At 49.8% G+C, this 19,242-nt stretch overlaps 1 protein-coding gene across 1 annotated transcript; it reads right to left on the reverse strand.

Moving 5' to 3' along the window:
- Positions 1-2,755: 2,755 nt before the first annotated feature.
- Positions 2,756-18,971, reverse strand: LOC116371335 (serine/threonine-protein kinase SMG1-like; the record flags this gene model as incomplete). The annotated part of the gene is made up of 12 exons (XM_031820203.1): positions 2,756-2,843; positions 4,007-4,125; positions 4,930-5,091; positions 5,745-5,875; positions 6,284-6,583; positions 7,206-7,307; positions 8,199-8,420; positions 8,703-8,876; positions 11,651-11,748; positions 12,395-12,467; positions 17,506-17,631; positions 18,697-18,971. Coding segments are annotated over 12 exons (1,870 nt in total), but the record flags the coding sequence as incomplete, so codon positions are not given.
- Positions 18,972-19,242: the final 271 nt, after the last annotated feature.

The following is a 19,242-nucleotide window of genomic DNA, read 5'->3' on the forward strand; positions in this document are numbered from 1 at the left end:
TTTAGGTGTGTGTGTGTGTATAAGGGTTGTTTTAGGTGTGTGTGTGTGTATAGGGGTTGTTTTAGGTGTGTGTGTGTGTATAAGGGGTTGTTTTAGGTGTGTGTGTGTGTATAAGGGGTTGTTTTAGGTGTGTGTGTGTGTGTGTATAAGGGGTTGTTTTAGGTGTGTGTGTGTGTATAAGGGGTTGTTTTAGGTGTGTGTGTGTGTGTGTATAAGGGGTTGTTTTAGGTGTGTGTGGTGTGTGTATAAGGGGTTGTTTTAGGTGGTGTGTGGTGTGTGTGGTATAAGGGGTTGTTTGGTGTGTGTGTGTGTATAAGGGGTTGTTTTAGGTGTGTGTGTGTGTGTGTGTATAAGGGGTTGTTTTAGGTGTGTGTGTGTATAAGGGGTTGTTTTAGGTGTGTGTGTGTGTGTATAAGGGGTTGTTTTAGGTGTGTGTGTGTGTATAAGGGGTTGTTTTAGGTGTGTGTGTGTGTATATAAGGGGTTGTTTTAGGTGTGTGTGTGTATATAAGGGGTTGTTTTAGGTGTGTGTGTGTGTGTATAAGGGGTTGTTTTAGTTGTGTGTGGTGTGTATAAGGGGTTGTTTAGGTGGTGTGTGTGTGTATAAGGGGTTGTTTTAGGGTGTGTGTGTGTGTATAAGGGGTTGTTTTAGGGTGTGTGTGTGTGTATAAGGGGTTGTTTTAGGGTGTGTGTGTGTGTATAAGGGTTGTTTTAGGTGTGTGTGTGTGTGTATAAGGGGTTGTTTTAGGTGTGTGTGTGTGTGTATAAGGGGTTGTTTTAGGTGTGTGTGTGTGTGTATAAGGGGTTGTTTTAGGTGTGTGTGTGTGTGTATAAGGGGTGTTTTTAGGTGTGTGTGTGTGTGGTATAAGGGGTTGTTTTAGGTGTGTGTGGTGTGTGTGTATAAGGGGTTGTTTAGGTGTGTGTGTGTGTATAAGGGGTTGTTTTAGGTGTGTGTGTGTGTATAAGGGGTTGTTTTAGGTGTGTGTGTGTATAGGGGCTGTTTTAGGTGTGTGTGTGTATAAGGGGTTGTTTAGGGTGTGTGTGGTGTATAAGGGGTTGTTTTAGGTGTGTGTGTGTGGTGTGTGTATAAGGGGTTGTTTTAGGTGTGTGTGTGTGTGTGTGTTAAAGGGTTGTTTTAGGTGTGTGTGTGTGTGTGTGTATAAGGGGTTGTTTTAGGTGTGTGTGTGTATAAGGGGTTGTTTTAGGTGTGTGTGTGTGTGTGTATAAGGGGTTGTTTTAGGTGTGTGTGTGTGTGTGTATATAAGGGTTGTTTTAGGTGTGTGTGTGTATATAAGGGGTTGTTTTAGGTGTGTGTGTGTGTGTGTATGTGTATATAAGGGGTTGTTTTAGGTGTGTGTGTGTATATAAGGGGTTGTTTTAGGTGTGTGTGTGTGTATAAGGGGTTGTTTTAGGTGTGTGTGTGTGTATAAGGGGTTGTTTTAGGTGTGTGTGTGTGTATAAGGGGTTGTTTTAGGTGTGTGTGTGTGTGTATAAGGGGTTGTTTAGGTGTGTGTGTGTGTGTATAAGGGGGTTTTAGGTGTGTGTGTGTGTATAAGGGGTTGTTTTAGGTGTGTGTGTGTGTATAAGGGGTTGTTTTAGGTGTGTGTGTGTGTATAAGGGCTTGTTTTAGGTGTGTGTGTGTGTATAAGGGCTTGTTTTAGGTGTGTGGTGTATGTATAAGGGCTTGTTTTAGGTGTGTGTGTGTGTGTATAAGGGCTTGTTTTAGGTGTGTGTGTGTGTGTATAAGGGGTTGTTTTAGGTGTGTGTGTGTGTGTATAAGGGGTTGTTTTAGGTGTGTGTGTGTGTATAAGGGGTTGTTTTAGGTGTGTGTGTGTGTATAAGGGTTTGTTTTAGGTGTGTGTGTGTGTATAAGGGGTTGTTTTAGGTGTGTGTGTGTGTATAAGGGGTTGTTTTAGGTGTGTGTGTGTGTATAAGGGGTTGTTTTAGGTGTGTGTGTGTGTGTATAAGGGTTGTTTAGGTGTGTGGTGTGTGTGTATAAGGGGTTGTTTTAGGTGTGTGTGTGTTATAAGGGGTTGTTTTAGGTGTGTGTGTAAGGGGTGTTTTAGGTGTGTGTGTATAAGGGTTGTTTTAGGTGGTGTGTGTGTGTATAAGGGGTTGTTTTAGGTGTGTGTGTGTGTGTGTATAAGGGGTTGTTTTAGGTGTGTGTGTGTGTGTATAAGGGGTTGTTTTAGGTGTGTGTGTGTGTGTATAAGGGGTGTTTTAGGTGTGTGTGTGTATATAAGGGGTTGTTTTAGGTGTGTGTGTGTATATAAGGGGTTGTTTTAGGTGTGTGTGTGTATATAAGGGGTTGTTTTAGGTGTGTGTGTGTGTGTATAAGGGGTTGTTTTAGGTGTGTGTGTGTGTGTGTATAAGGGGTTGTTTTAGGTGTGTGTGTGTATATAAGGGGTTGTTTTAGGTGTGTGTGTGTGTGTGTGTGTGTGTGTGTGTGTGTGTGTGTAAGGGGTTGTTTTAGGTGTGTGTGTGTGTGTGTAAGGGGTTGTTTTAGGTGTGTGTGTGTGTGTGTATATAAGGGGTTGTTTTAGGTGTGTGTGTGTGTAAGGGGTTGTTTTGTGTGTGTGTGTGTGTATGTGTGTGTGTGTGTGTGTGTGTGTGTAAGGGGTTGTTTTGTGTGTGTCTGTGTGTGTCTGTGTGTGTGTGTGTAGAAGGGGTTGTTTTGTGTGTGTGTGTGTGTGTGTGTCTGTAGAAGGGGTTGTTTTGTGTGTGTGTGTGTGTGTGTGTGTGTGTGTGTGTGTTACCTCTGCAGCAGCTCTGTGTTGAGTGAGGAGGAGATGACCTGAAGGCTGTTGCAGGTCTGCAGGCAGATGACTGGGTCCTCATTCAGGGCTGCAGACCGACAGAGAGCAGAGTCAACACACACACAACCTGATTCAGGGCTGCAGACCGACAGAGAGCAGAGTCAACACACACAACCTGATTCAGGGCTGCAGACCGACAGAGAGCAGAGTCAACACACGCACAACCTGATTCAGGGCTGCAGACCGACAGAGAGCAGAGTCAACACACACACAACCTGATTCAGGGCTGCAGACCGACAGAGAGCAGAGTCAACACACACACAACCTGATTCAGGGCTGCAGACCGACAGAGAGCAGAGTCAACACACACAACCTGATTCAGGGCTGCAGACCGACAGAGAGCAGAGTCAACACACACAACCTGATTCAGGGCTGCAGACCGACAGAGAGCAGAGTCAACACACACAACCTGATTCAGGGCTGCAGACCGACAGAGAGCAGAGTCAACACACACACAACCTGATTCAGGGCTGCAGACCGACAGAGAGCAGAGTCAACACACACAACCTGATTCAGGGCTGCAGACCGACAGAGAGCAGAGACAACACACACAACCTGATTCAGGGCTGCAGACAGACAGAGAGCAGAGTCAACACACACAACCTGATTCAGGGCTGCAGACCGACAGAGAGCAGAGACAACACACACAACCTGATTCAGGGCTGCAGACCGACAGAGAGCAGAGTCAACACACACACACAACCTGATTCAGGGCTGCAGACCGACAGAGAGCAGAGTCAACACACACACACAACCTGATTCAGGGCTGCAGACCGACAGAGAGCAGAGTCAACACACACAACCTGATTCAGGGCTGCAGACCGACAGAGAGCAGAGTCAACACACACACAACCTGATTCAGGGCTGCAGACCGACAGAGAGCAGAGTCAACACACACACACAACCTGAGTCCTGAAGTGTTTCTGAAAATCCTGTTTGGAAGATTCCCCAGAATCAGGAGAAATTTTTCAACTAGAATTTCTGGAACACCTGGGAATTTAAGTTGATTTTTACAACCCCTAAGTAAAGAATTGTAAATATTACCCTCTATAGTTAAACAGTATTTATCGTTGTGGAACAGACCCTCTCTATAGATAAACAGTATTTATCGTTGTGGAACAGACCCTCTCTATAGATAAACAGTATTTATCGTTGTGGAACAGACCCTCTCTATAGATAAACATTATTTACCATTGTGGAGCAGACCCTTGCAGAACTTGTGGAAGGAGGGCAGGGAGAAGAGAGGGGTGTAGGTATCAGACCTCTTCATCATCAGGCACATCTCCAGAGACCACGTCAACAACAGCTTCCTGTTTGGAGCAGACACACACACACACACAATAGGTTAGGTTATATGGTGGAGAAATGACAAGATTGTGTTCTAATATGGTCATAGCATCAAATGGTTGTTTTATGCAACAGAACAGAGGGTTCTGAGAACACATTCATCTGTGTGTGTTCTGCGGAGGATGGGCCTCTGGGAGATTATAACACTGACAGGAGATTGACCATGTCTTTGGGTGATACCACATTCCAGAGCCCGAGGTAATGTTTCTGTACTGGGGTGGACATGGCTCCAGTACAGAGTTGGGGTCCCCCAGGGGGACATGGCTCCAGTACGGAGTTGGGGTCCCCCAGGGGGACATGGCTCCAGAACGGAGTTGGGGACCCAGGGGGACATGGCTCCAGAACGGAGTTGGGGTCCCCCAGGGGGACATGGCTCCAGAACGGAGTTGGGGTCCCCCAGGGGGACATGGCTCCAGTATAGAGTTGAGGGGCCAGACCCTGGTTTCTACACAATGAGGACAGTCTTCACAGCAGATAATGCCTGCTGTGAATTATTAGTATATTTTATAAATGAATCCTAACCCATTCCATACATCTGTTGTTTGTCATGAACATCCCGGAGGATTAACTTTGCTATAAAATGCTGCGTCTCGAAACATCCAGGGTCGCTGACAAGCTCCATTACTGCACTAATTAAATAATACAAGGTGGATTGTTTTGAAGAAATGTAAAAAAAAAAAGTATCCTTTTGATGACAATTAATTCCAACCACAGTTATCGTTCAACTACACCTGTGTGTGTGTGTGTGACATGTATAGCGTGTGTACCTGGCCTCAGTGTAGAGCTGCTCCTTCCTCAGCAGGGCTCCCAGCAGGGACAGCAAGGTGCTGAAGTGTTTCCTGGTTGCCGTGGTTACCGTGCTGATGACCGCCCCGTCAAACAGAGAAGGGGAGGAGGAGGACAGGCTGGACGAGATGAAGTGATCATGTCTGAAAAACACACAGACAGAGAAGAGAGAGGATTGAAAGAGAAGACAACAGAATGTGGTGAACTGTTTAAAAAAAGATTGAAGTTTTGTGGTACAGTGCGAGTACAGGGTGGTAGTGTGTGTTACCTGGTACAGTGTGAGTACAGGGTGGTAGTGTGTGTTACCTGGTACAGTGTGAGTACAGGGTGGTAGTGTGTGTTACCTGGTACAGTGTGAGTACAGGGTGGTAGTGTGTGTTACCTGGTACAGTGTGAGTACAGGGTGGTAGTGTGTGTTACCTGGTACAGTGTGAGTACAGGGTGGTAGTGTGTGTTACCTGGTACAGTGTGAGTACAGGGTGGTAGTGTGTGTTACCTGGTACAGTGTGAGTACAGGGTGGTAGTGTGTGTTACCTGGTACAGTGTGAGTACAGGGTATATAACAGCAGGGTGGTAGTGTGTTTTACCTGGTACAGTGTGTGTTACCTGGTACAGTGTGAGTACAGGGTGGTAGTGTGTGTTACCTGGTACAGTGTGAGTACAGGGTGGTAGTGTGTGTTACCTGGTACAGTGTGAGTACAGGGTGGTAGTGTGTGTTACCTGGTACAGTGTGAGTACAGGGTGGTAGTGTGTGTTACCTGGTACAGTGTGAGTACAGGGTGGTAGTGTGTGTTACCTGGTACAGTGTGAGTACAGGGTATACAACACAGCATATTGTACAGCAGGGTGGTAGACGGCCAGGTCAGAATGGACCAACATCAGGTTCTGACTCAACAACGCAAACACCGTCGGAGACAGAGCCCACATCTACAGAGAGGGAGAGGGGGGGTAGAGGGATGGGAGAGGCAGAGGGAGAGGGGGGAAGGAGAGGGGAGGGGCAGAGGGAGAGGGGGGGGGGGGGGGGGGCAGAGGGATGGGAGAGGCAGAAAGAGGCAGAGGGAGGGAGAGAGAGGGGGGGGGCAGAGGGAGAGGGGGGGCGGGGGCAGAGGGGGGCAGAGGGAGAGGGAGGGGGGCAGAGGGGGAGGGCAGAGGGAGAGGGGCAGAGGGAGGAGAGACAAGCCAGAGGTACATTTTAAGTTATAGTTCAGTCATGTTACTTGGTGTTGCTGATGGTAGTGCAGTGTGTGTGATATGTGACATACCCCTATGAGTGAGTGCTCGGTATTTGGGCCAGAAATGTGTGTGTGTGTGTGTGTGTGGGGTAATCCAACATACCCCTATGAGTGAGTTCTTGGTGTTGCCGATGGTGGTGAGGGCTGACAGGTTGAAGATGAGGGTGAACTCTGCCCTCTCTGGGGTGAGGGTGAGGGGGGCAAAGACAGGGTGCTGGATGCCGGGAAAGGGTGGAGGGGTCGGGGAGGGGGTACCAGGGGTCGGAGAGAGGCCCAAGGGTGCCAGAAGGCTGGACAGGGCACAGGCCATCTCTCCCAGAACCAGTTTATATGCTGCTTCCAGAATGGGGATGTTCTTCAGGCTCAAAACAGACTGGTACACACCCAGGGCTGCTGACATCACCTGGGAGGGGGGGGGGGGGGGAGAGAGCAGAGGGGGTCAGTGAAGAGATACAGACAGAAACACCCAGGGCTGCTGACATCACCTGGAGAGAGATAGAGAGCAGAGGAGGTCACTGAAGACACACAGACAGAAACACCCAGGGCTGCTGACATCACCTGGAGAGAGAGAGAGCCCAACATCCTTAGCTAGCTAACATTACATCTCTGTGTTTATCAGAGCCCAACATCCTTAGCTAGCTAACATTACATCTCTGTGTTTATCAGAGCCCAACATCCTTAGCTAGCTAACATTACATCTCTGTGTTTATCAGAGCTCAACATCCTTAGCTAGCTAACATTACATCTCTGTGACATTAGTGTGCATCGTCTCAATGCTCCTTTGGGGCAAAACTCTTGCAGACTCAAATGATCACCATCGAACACAACAGCAAGTGGCCACTCGATAAAGGGCTTAGGGGCCCAAGTGTTGGGTTTGAGATTCAGCCTATGGTGGTGGTCGATGGAACTTCATTGGCCCCATAGGTCCCAATACTACACATTTTTCTTATCGTTTTAACTGAAAACGACATTTAAAAAGTTAAGAACGTGTTTCCATTTGTCACATCCCTGACAAACAAACCCACCTCTCTGTCCCTGTTGAAGCGTAGCTCCAGGAGCTGTGACGTCGGAGCCAGCAGCTTCTCCACAAACCACGCTGGGAGCTTAGTGTTGATCTGGTCCACAATCTACAACACACAGAGAGAGAAGAGACCATTAGGAGCAGATAATCAATATGGGGTTATTATTAGGAGGAGAGGCAACACGTTGAACGACCAACCAAGTTCTCTGCATTCGGGCAGACATGCATAGAATTGTCAACATGTTTCAGAATGTAGGCCTATATTGGACGCAACATTCAAGTTTCCGCTCACAAGACCTGAAATTTGCTGTTTGAGGAAACATTCTTCGTAACCGGTTTAAACCAGTTCTCACCTGTATAAAAAAACTGTCCCCCGGCCGAATAAAACCAGTCCCCGGCCGCATAAAACCAGTCCCCGGCCGCAAAAAACCAGTCCCCGGCCGCATAAAACCAGTCCCCGGCCGTATAAAACCAGTCCCCGGCCGTATAAAACCAGTCCCCGGCCGTATAAAACCAGTCCCCGGCCGTATAAAACCAGTCCCCGGCCGTATAAAAACCAGTCCCCGGCCGTATAAAACCAGTCCCCGGCCGTATAAAACCAGTCCCCGGCCGTATAAAACCAGTCCCCGGCCGTATAAAACCAGTCCCCGGCCGTATAAAACCAGTCCCCGGCCGTATAAAACCAGTCCCCGGCCGTATAAAACCAGTCCCCGGCCGTATAAACCAGTCCCCGGCCGTATAAAACCAGTCCCCGGCCGTATAAAACCAGTCCCCGGCCGTATAAAACCAGTCCCCGGCCGTATAAACCAGTCCCCGGCCGTATAAAACCAGTCCCCGGCCGTATAAAACCAGTCCCCGGCCGTATAAAACCAGTCCCCGGCCGTATAAAACCAGTCCCCGGCCGTATAAAACCAGTCCCGGCCGTATAAAACCAGTCCCCGGCCGTATAAAAACAGTCCCCGGCCGTATAAAAACCAGTATTAGAACCAGTTCTTACCAACGTGATGAGGCTGAGGACGGCCAGGCTGTACTCTGGGCCACAGGCCCGGCAGGCATCCAGCTGGTCCAGACCGTAGGTGATGACGACGTCGGTCAGCTGTGCGGACGGCTCCAAGCTCACCAGCAGGACACACACACACTCGTTCCCCGCCGTCAACACCGGCTCAGAGAACAACACCTGCTTGGCCGTCGACACGCACGCCAACACCCGGTTCAAAACCTGGAGAAAGGGAGGAAGGAGAGAGGGAGTAGAGGGAGGAAGGAGAGGGAGGAGGTAAGGAGAGAGGGAGTAGAGGGAGGAAGGAGAGAGTGAGGAAGGAGAGAGTGCGGAAGGAGAGAGTGAGGAAGGAGAGGGAGGATGTAAGGTTGTTTTGGGAACAAATGATATGTGACATATGCCTGGTTAATTACGAGAGTCTGTGCGTGTCTTTCTACCTATCTCGCCTTACAGAGACATATGCCTGTGATGGGTGTGTGTGTGTGTGTGTGTCTCTCTCCTTACATCAGAGACGTATGCCTGTGTGATGGGCGGTCCTCTAATGGGGTTGAAGCGCTGTCCGATGCAGCGCACCACGGTGCTGAACACCCTCAGCAGGGCGGCCAGTTTGGGCAGAGACACCGTGGGAGGAGGGATGTCCTCGTCTACCGCCTCGCCAGAACCCACATGACCCAGGTCCTGGAGACAACGTGGGACAGGAAGTCCATAGATTTGTTCATGACATTTCAAATGTAATGTTAATACAACAGGATGTCAGCGACACCAACATGTTCCACTGCAACAGTCTTCAAAAAGTATTCAGACCCCTAGACCTATTCTACATGTTGTGTTAAACCCCTAGACTTATTCTACATGTTGTTGTGGTGTTAAACCCCTAGACTTATTCTACATGTTGTTGTGGTGTTAAACCCCTAGACTTATTCTACATGTTGTTGTGGTGTTAAACCCCTAGACTTATTCTACATGTTGTTGTGGTGTTAAACCCCTAGACTTATTCTACATGTTGTTGTGGTGTTAAACCCCTAGACTTATTCTACATGTTGTGTTAAACCCCTAGACTTATTCTACATGTTGTGTTAAACCCCTAGACTTATTCTACATGTTGTGTTAAACCCCTAGACTTATTCTACATGTTGTGTTAAACCCCTAGACTTATTCTACATGTTGTGTTAAACCCCTAGACTTATTCTACATGTTGTGTTAAACCCCCTAGACGTATTCTACATGTTGTGTTAAACCCCTAGACGTATTCTACATGTTGTGTTAAACCCCTAGACTTATTCTACATGTTGTGTTAAACCCCTAGACTTATTCTACATGTTGTGTTAAACCCCTAGACTTATTCTACATGTTGTGTTAAACCCCTAGGCTTATTCTACATGTTGTGTTAAACCCCTAGGCTTATTCTACATGTTGTGTTAAACCCCTAGGCTTATTCTACATGTTGTGTTAAACCCCTAGGCTTATTCTACATGTTGTTGTGTTAAACCCCTAGGCTTATTCTACATGTTGTTGTGTTAAACCCCTAGACTTATTCTACATGTTGTGTTAAACCCCTAGACTTATTCTACATGTTGTTGTGTTAAACCCCTAGATTATTCTACATGTTGTTGTGTTAAACCCCTAGATTATTCTACATGTTGTGTTAAACCCCTAGATTATTCTACATGTTGTGTTAAACCCCTAGACTTATTCTACATGTTGTTGTGGTGTTAAACCCCTAGACTTATTCTACATGTTGTTGTGGTGTTAAACCCCTAGACTTATTCTACATGTTGTGTTAAACCCCTAGACTTATTCTACATGTTGTGTTAAACCCCTAGGCTTATTCTACATGTTGTGGTGTTAAAACCCCTAGACTTATTCTACATGTTGTGTTAAACCCCTAGGCGTATTCTACATGTTGTGTTGTTAAACTCCTAGACTTATTCTACATGTTGTTAAACTCCTAGACTTATTCTACATGTTGTTAAACCCCTAGACGTATTCTACATGTTGTTAAACCCCTAGACTTATTCTACATGTTGTGTTGTTAAACCCCTAGGCTTATTCTACATGTTGTTAAACCCCTAGACGTATTCTACATGTTGTGGTGTTAAACCCCTAGACTTATTCTACATGTTGTTGTGTTAAACCCCTAGACTTATTCTACATGTTGTTGTGTTAAACCCCTAGACTTATTCTACATGTTGTTGTGTTAAACCCCTAGACTTATTCTACATGTTGTTGTGTTAAACCCCTAGACTTATTCTACATGTTGTTAAACCCCTAGACTTATTCTACATGTTGTTGTTGTGTTAAACCCCTAGACGTATTCTACATGTTGTTGTTGTGTTAAACCCCTAGACTTATTCTACATGTTGTTGTGTTAAACCCCTAGACTTATTCTATGTGTTGTTGTGGTGTTAAACCCCTAGACTTATTCTACATGTTGTTAAACCCCTAGACTTATTCTACATGTTGTTGTTGTGTTAAACCCCTAGACTTATTCTACATGTTGTTGTTGTGTTAAACCCCTAGACTTATTCTACATGTTGTTGTGTTAAATCCCTAGACTTATTCTACATGTTGTTGTGTTAACCCCTAGGCTTATTCTACATGTTGTTGTGTTAAACCCCTAGGCTTATTCTACATGTTGTTGTGTTAAACCCCTAGGCTTATTCTACATGTTGTTGTGTTAAACCCCTAGACTTATTCTATGTGTTGTTGTGGTGTTAAACCCCTAGACTTATTCTACATGTTGTTAAACCCCTAGACTTATTCTACATGTTGTGGTGTTAAACCCCTAGACTTATTCTACATGTTGTTGTTGTGTTAAACCCCTAGACTTATTCTACATGTTGTTGTTGTGTTAAACCCCTAGGCTTATTCTACATGTTGTTGTGTTAAACCCCTAGACTTATTCCGTATGTTGTTGTGTTAAACCCCTAGACTTATTCCACATGTTGTTGTGTTAAACCCCTAGACTTATTTCGCATGTTGTTGTGTTAAACCCCTAGGCTTATTCCACATGTTGTGGTGTTAAACCCCTAGGCTTATTCCACATGTTGTGGTGTTAAACCCCTAGACTTATTCCGCATGTTGTTGTGTTAAACCCCTAGACTTATTCCGCATGTTGTTGTGTTAAACCCCTAGACTTATTCCGCATGTTGTTGTGTTAAACCCCTAGACTTATTCTACATGTTGTTGTGTTAAACCCCTAGGCTTATTCCGCATGTTGTTGTGTTAAACCCCTAGACTAATTCCGCATGTTGTGGTGTTAAACCCCTAGACTTATTCCACATGTTGTTAAACCCCTAGACTTATTCCGCATGTTGTTGTGTTAAACCCTGAAATCTTAATGGATTACATACATTTCCATTGATCATCCTTGATGTCACTACAACTTCATTGGAGTCCACCGGTGGTCTGCTACCCAGAACTGTCTGTGTGTGTGTGGTGGTGTTACTGACCTCTGCGTAGGCCTCCATGTCCTCTAGAAACTGTCCCAACAGCGTGGTGGAGAAGGTCAGGTCTGCTACCCAGAACTGTTCCAGGCTCTGCAGCCAGCCTGCACACACACACAGTTCATACACACACACAGTTCACACACACACACAGTTCACACACACACACAGTTCACACACAGTTGACTTGTGTAAAACCAGAGGTGTCCAACTCATTTAGCCCCAGGGCCCAACTCATTTAGCCCCAGGGCCCAACTCATTTAGCCCCAGGGCCCAACTCATTTAGCCCCAGGGCCCAACTCATTTAGCCCCAGGGCCCAACTCATTTAGCCCCAGGGCCCAACTCATTTAGCCCCAGGGTCCAACTCATTTAGCCCCAGGGTCCAACTCATTTAGCCCCAGGGTCCAACTCATTTAGCCCCAGGGTCCGTATTCGGTGTTCAGAGGTCCGGATGGCTGCACTCTACTTATTATGTCCTTGCAGTCCATTTCCAGGAAGTGACTCCACTATTGATAGTCTTGAATTTGATGGTCCTTGACTGACAATAAACTATGAATATCGGTCCATAATCAGTTCCCATTTGGTTTTAATCCATTTCAACTATATGGAGTTTAACTCAAACCTGATTGGATCCCCCATGACAAGCCTGGTGATGTCAACTACAGACTTGCAGAAATCTGTCCAACCCCACTGAATTCGGATTATATTCTATTCTAAGAGGAAGATGGAAAACGTGTGTGTCTACTCACCTGAGACCTGCTGAGTCAGAGACTGTTTCTGTGTGTGGTCAATGTGCCAGCCCACCAAGATATCCACCGTATCCTGTCACACACAACAGGCAAGGTCAACACAACACACATACTTCACTGTAGACACTCTGGGGGACATTAAGAAGACCTGCTGGTAGAGACAGAGAGGGAGAGAACCAGGCAGGAGGAGACGAGGTAGTGAGAGAGGGAGAGAACCAGGCAGGAGGAGACGAGGTAGAGAGAGAGGGAGAGAACCAGGCAGGAGGAGACGAGGTAGAGAGAGAGAACCAGGCAGGAGGAGACGAGGTAGAGAGAGAGGGAGAGAACCAGGCAGGAGGAGACGAGGTAGAGAGAGAGGGAGAGAACCAGGCAGGAGGAGACGAGGTAGAGAGAGAGGGAGAGAACCAGGCAGTAGGAGACGAGGTAGTGAAAGAGGGAGCGAGCCAGGCAGTAGGAGACGAGGTAGTGAAAGAGGAAGCGAGTCAGGCAGTAGGAGACGAGGTAGTGAAAGAGGGAGCGAGCCACGCAGTAGGAGACGAGGTAGTGAAAGAGGGAGCGAGCCACGCAGTAGGAGACGAGGTAGAGAGAGAGGGAGCGAGCCACGCAGTAGGAGACGAGGTAGAGAGAGAGGGAGCGAGCCACGCAGTAGGAGACGAGGTAGAGAGAGGGAGAGAACCAGGCAGGAGGAGACGAGGTAGTGAAAGAGGGAGCGAGCCACGCAGTAGGAGACGAGGTAGTGAAAGAGGGAGCGAGTCACGCAGTAGGAGACGAGGTAGTGAAAGAGGGAGCGAGCCACGCAGTAGTAGACGAGGTAGTGAAAGAGGGAGCGAGCCAGGCAGTAGGAGACGAGGTAGTGAAAGAGGGAGCGAGCCACGCAGTAGGAGACGAGGTAGAGAGAGAGGGAGCGAGCCAGGCAGTAGGAGACGAGGTAGAGAGAGAGGGAGCGAACCAGGCAGTAGGAGACGAGGTAGTGAGAGAGGGAGCGAGCCACGCAGTAGGAGACGAGGTAGAGAGAGAGGGAGCGAGCCACGCAGTAGGAGACGAGGTAGAGAGAGGGAGAGAACCAGGCAGGAGGAGACGAGGTAGTGAAAGAGGGAGCGAGCCACGCTGTAGGAGACGAGGTAGTGAAAGAGGGAGCGAGTCACGCAGTAGGAGACGAGGTAGTGAAAGAGGGAGCGAGCCACGCAGTAGTAGACGAGGTAGTGAAAGAGGGAGCGAGCCAGGCAGTAGGAGACGAGGTAGTGAAAGAGGGAGCGAGCCACGCAGTAGGAGACGAGGTAGAGAGAGAGGGAGCGAGCCAGGCAGTAGGAGACGAGGTAGAGAGAGAGGGAGCGAACCAGGCAGTAGGAGACGAGGTAGTGAGAGAGGGAGCGAACCAGGCAGTAGGAGACGAGGTAGTGAAAGAGGAAGCGAACCAGGCAGTAGGAGACGAGGTAGTGAAAGAGGGAGCGAACCAGGCAGTAGGAGACGAGGTAGTGAGAGAGGGAGCGAACCAGGCAGTAGGAGACGAGGTAGTGAAAGAGGAAGCGAACCAGGCAGTAGGAGACGAGGTAGTGAAAGAGGAAGCGAACCAGGCAGTAGGAGACGAGGTAGTGAAAGAGGGAGAGAACCAGGCAGGAGGAGACGAGGTAGAGAGGGAGAGAACCAGGCAGGAGGAGACGAGGTAGAGAGAGAGAACCATGCAGGAGGAGACGAGGTAGAGAGAGAGGGAGAGAACCAGGCAGGAGGAGACGAGGTAGAGAGAGAGGGAGAGAACCAGGTAGGAGGAGACGAGGTAGAGAGACAGAGAGAGAGAACCAGGTAGGAGGAGACGAGGTAGAGAGAGAGGGAGCGAACCAGGTAGGAGGAGATGAGGTAGAGAGAAGAGAGAGCGAGCCAGGCAGTAGGAGACGAGGTAGAGAGAGAGGGAGCGAACCAGGTAGGAGGAGATGAGGTAGAGAGAAGAGAGAGCGAGCCAGGCAGTAGGAGACGAGGTAGAGAGAGAGGGAGCGAACCAGGTAGGAGGAGATGAGGTAGAGAGAAGAGAGAGCGAGCCAGGCAGTAGGAGACGAGGTAGAGAGAGGGAGTGAGCAAGGCAGTAGGAGACGAGATAGAGAGAGAGGGAGCGAGCCAGGCAGTAGGAAGTTGGTGCTGAAGATGTGTGTGTGTGTGTGTGTGTTGCCACTCACTCTGAAGTTGGTTCTGAAGACGTGTGTGTGTGTGTGTGTGTGTGTGTGTGTGTGTGTGTGTGTGTTGCCACTCACTCTCAAGTTGGTGCTGAAGACGTGTGGGGGTGTGTGTGTGTGTGTGTTGCCACTCACTCTCAAGTTGGTGCTGAAGACGTGTGGGGGTGTGTGTGTGTGTGTGTTGCCACTCACTCTGAAGTTGGTGCTGAAGACGTGTGTGTGTGTGTGTGTGTGTGTGTGTGTTACCACTCACTCTGAAGTTGGTGCTGAAGACGTGTGGGGGTGTGTGTGTGTGTGTGTGGGTGTGTGTGTGTTACCACTCACTCTGAAGTTGGTGCTGAAGACGTGTGGGGGTGTGTGTGTGATGCCACTCACTCTGAAGTTGGTGCTGAAGACGTGTGTGTGTGTGTGTGTGTGTGTGTGTGTGTGTGTTACCACTCACTCTGAAGTTGGTGCTGAAGACGTGTGGGGGTGTGTGTGTGTGTGTGGTGTGTGTGTGTTACCACTCACTCTGAAGTTGGTGCTGAAGACGTGTGGGGGGGTGTGTGTGTGTGTGGTGTGTGTGTGTGTTACCACTCACTCTGAAGTTGGTGCTGAAGACGTGTGGGGGTGTGTGTGTGTTACCACGCAGTAGGAGACGAGGTAGAGAGAGAGGGAGCGAGCCACGCAGTAGGAGACGAGGTAGAGAGAGGGAGAGAACCAGGCAGGAGGAGACGAGGTAGTGAAAGAGGGAGCGAGCCACGCAGTAGGAGACGAGGTAGTGAAAGAGGGAGCGAGTCACGCAGTAGGAGACGAGGTAGTGAAAGAGGGAGCGAGCCACGCAGTAGTAGACGAGGTAGTGAAAGAGGGAGCGAGCCAGGCAGTAGGAGACGAGGTAGTGAAAGAGGGAGCGAGCCACGCAGTAGGAGACGAGGTAGAGAGAGAGGGAGCGAGCCAGGCAGTAGGAGACGAGGTAGAGAGAGAGGGAGCGAACCAGGCAGTAGGAGACGAGGTAGTGAGAGAGGGAGCGAGCCACGCAGTAGGAGACGAGGTAGAGAGAGAGGGAGCGAGCCACGCAGTAGGAGACGAGGTAGAGAGAGGGAGAGAACCAGGCAGGAGGAGACGAGGTAGTGAAAGAGGGAGCGAGCCACGCTGTAGGAGACGAGGTAGTGAAAGAGGGAGCGAGTCACGCAGTAGGAGACGAGGTAGTGAAAGAGGGAGCGAGCCACGCAGTAGTAGACGAGGTAGTGAAAGAGGGAGCGAGCCAGGCAGTAGGAGACGAGGTAGTGAAAGAGGGAGCGAGCCACGCAGTAGGAGACGAGGTAGAGAGAGAGGGAGCGAGCCAGGCAGTAGGAGACGAGGTAGAGAGAGAGGGAGCGAACCAGGCAGTAGGAGACGAGGTAGTGAGAGAGGGAGCGAACCAGGCAGTAGGAGACGAGGTAGTGAAAGAGGAAGCGAACCAGGCAGTAGGAGACGAGGTAGTGAAAGAGGGAGCGAACCAGGCAGTAGGAGACGAGGTAGTGAGAGAGGGAGCGAACCAGGCAGTAGGAGACGAGGTAGTGAAAGAGGAAGCGAACCAGGCAGTAGGAGACGAGGTAGTGAAAGAGGAAGCGAACCAGGCAGTAGGAGACGAGGTAGTGAAAGAGGGAGAGAACCAGGCAGGAGGAGACGAGGTAGAGAGGGAGAGAACCAGGCAGGAGGAGACGAGGTAGAGAGAGAGAACCATGCAGGAGGAGACGAGGTAGAGAGAGAGGGAGAGAACCAGGCAGGAGGAGACGAGGTAGAGAGAGAGGGAGAGAACCAGGTAGGAGGAGACGAGGTAGAGAGACAGAGAGAGAGAACCAGGTAGGAGGAGACGAGGTAGAGAGAGAGGGAGCGAACCAGGTAGGAGGAGATGAGGTAGAGAGAAGAGAGAGCGAGCCAGGCAGTAGGAGACGAGGTAGAGAGAGAGGGAGCGAACCAGGTAGGAGGAGATGAGGTAGAGAGAAGAGAGAGCGAGCCAGGCAGTAGGAGACGAGGTAGAGAGAGAGGGAGCGAACCAGGTAGGAGGAGATGAGGTAGAGAGAGGGAGCGAGCCAGGCAGTAGGAGACAGAAGTAGAGAGAGGGAGTGAGCAAGGCAGTAGGAGACGAGATAGAGAGAGAGGGAGCGAGCCAGGCAGTAGGAAGTTGGTGCTGAAGATGTGTGTGTGTGTGTGTGTGTTGCCACTCACTCTGAAGTTGGTTCTGAAGACGTGTGTGTGTGTGTGTGTGTGTGTGTGTGTGTGTGTGTGTGTGTGTTGCCACTCACTCTCAAGTTGGTGCTGAAGACGTGTGGGGGTGTGTGTGTGTGTGTGTTGCCACTCACTCTCAAGTTGGTGCTGAAGACGTGTGGGGGTGTGTGTGTGTGTGTGTTGCCACTCACTCTGAAGTTGGTGCTGAAGACGTGTGTGTGTGTGTGTGTGTGTGTGTGTGTTACCACTCACTCTGAAGTTGGTGCTGAAGACGTGTGGGGGTGTGTGTGTGTGTGTGTGGTGTGTGTGTGTTACCACTCACTCTGAAGTTGGTGCTGAAGACGTGTGGGGGTGTGTGTGTGATGCCACTCACTCTGAAGTTGGTGCTGAAGACGTGTGTGTGTGTGTGTGTGTGTGTGTTACCACTCACTCTGAAGTTGGTGCTGAAGACGTGTGGGGGTGTGTGTGTGTGTGTGGTGTGTGTGTGTTACCACTCACTCTGAAGTTGGTGCTGAAGACGTGTGGGGGGGTGTGTGTGTGTGTGGTGTGTGTGTGTGTTACCACTCACTCTGAAGTTGGTGCTGAAGACGTGTGGGGGTGTGTGTGTGTTACCACTCACTCTGAAGTTGGTGCTGAAGACGTGTGGGGGTGTGTGTGTGTGTGTGTGGTGTGTGTGTGTGTGTTACCACTCACTCTGAAGTTGGTGCTGAAGACGTGTGTGGGTGTGTGTGTGTGTGTGTGTGTGTTACCACTCACTCTGAAGTTGGTGCTGAAGACGTGTGGGTGGCAGCGGGCCACCTGCAGGATACAGTGGACGCTCTGACACAGCAGCTCCGGCGTGTCCAGGTTCTCCAGGATGGACTGCAGGCTACTCATCACCAGCTGACACAAAACATGGCCGCCACAGACGGTCAATTACCCACCCTGCCCCTCTCTCAACGTAACCGTCCCTAACAACAACCCTGGGCCTTATAACAAAAACTTATCAGGGTACGAGTGCTGATCTGGGATCAGGCACCCCCCCCCCCTCGTCAATGTCATCTTATTCATTGTGATCTAAAAAGGTCAAAATGATCCCAAGTCAGCCCTCCTACTGTGAGACACTATGAACAGGGCCCTGGTTCCTCCTACTGTGAGACACTATGAACAGGGCCCTGGTTCCTCCTTCTGTGAGACACTATGAACAGGGCCCTGGTTCCTCCTACTGTGAGACACTATGAACAGGGCCCTGGTTCCTCCTACTGTGAGACACTATGAACAGGGCCCTGGTTCCTCCTACTGTGAGACACTATGAACAGGGCCCTGGTTCCTCCTACTGTGAGACACTATGAACAGGGCCCTGGTTCCTCCTACTGTGAGACACTATGAACAGGGCCCTGGTTCCTCCTACTGTGAGACACTATGAACAGGGCCCTGGTTCCTCCTACTGTGAGACACTATGAACAGGGCCCTGGTTCCTCCTACTGTGAGACACTATGAACAGGGCCCTGGTTCCTCCTACTGTGAGACACTATGAACGGGGCCCTGGTTCCTCCTACTGTGAGACACTATGAACGGGGCCCTGGTTCCTCCTACTGTGAGACACTATGAACGGGGCCCTGGTTCCTCCTACTGTGAGACACTATGAACGGGGCCCTGGTTCCTCCTACTGTGAGACACTATGAACGGGGCCCTGGTTCCTCCTACTGTGAGACACTATGAACGGGGCCCTGGTTCCTCCTACTGTGAGACACTATGAACAGGGCCCTGGTTCCTACTACTGTGAGACACTATGAACGGGGCCCTGGTTCCTCCTACTGTGAGACACTATGAACGGGGGCCCTGGTTCCTCCTACTGTGAGACACTATGAACGGGGCCCTGGTTCCCTCCTACTGTGAGACACTATGAACAGGGCCCTGGTTCCTCCTACTGTGAGACACTATGAACGGGGCCCTGGTTCCTCCTACCTGCATGACAGGTGAGAAGGCTTTCCTCTCTCCGGCTGCCTCCAGGGCTCGGTACGCTGCCACCAGGTACAGCAGCCTGACCTCGTCCCGGGTGCTGGAGCTGAACTTGACAAACATCCACTTGAAGATGCGCTCTGTTTCATAGCTCAGAGCGGTGCACAGGAGACCCAGGCACACCGCTGCTTCCTGACGCAGCTCTGACAGCAGCTTACTGCTACAGGGGAGAGAGACAGAGACGAGAGAGAGACGAGAGAGACAGGGGAGAGAGAGACAGTAGACGAGAGAGAGACGAGAGAGACAGGGGAGAGAGAGACAGAGACGAGAGAGAGACGAGAGAGACAGGGAGAGAGAGACAGGGAGAGAGAGACAGGGGAGAGAGAGACAGGGGAGAGAGAGACAGGGGAGAGAGACAGGGGAGAGAGAGACAGGGGAGAGAGAGACAGGGGAGAGAGAGAGGAGAGAGACAGGGGAGAGAGAGAGGAGAGAGAGACAGGGGAGAGAGACAGGGAGAGAGAGAGAGACAGGGAGAGAGAGAGAGGAGAGAGA

This window comes from Oncorhynchus kisutch, unplaced genomic scaffold, assembly GCF_002021735.2.
Source record: "Oncorhynchus kisutch isolate 150728-3 unplaced genomic scaffold, Okis_V2 scaffold3102, whole genome shotgun sequence".
NCBI classification, from domain to species: domain Eukaryota; kingdom Metazoa; phylum Chordata; class Actinopteri; order Salmoniformes; family Salmonidae; genus Oncorhynchus; species Oncorhynchus kisutch.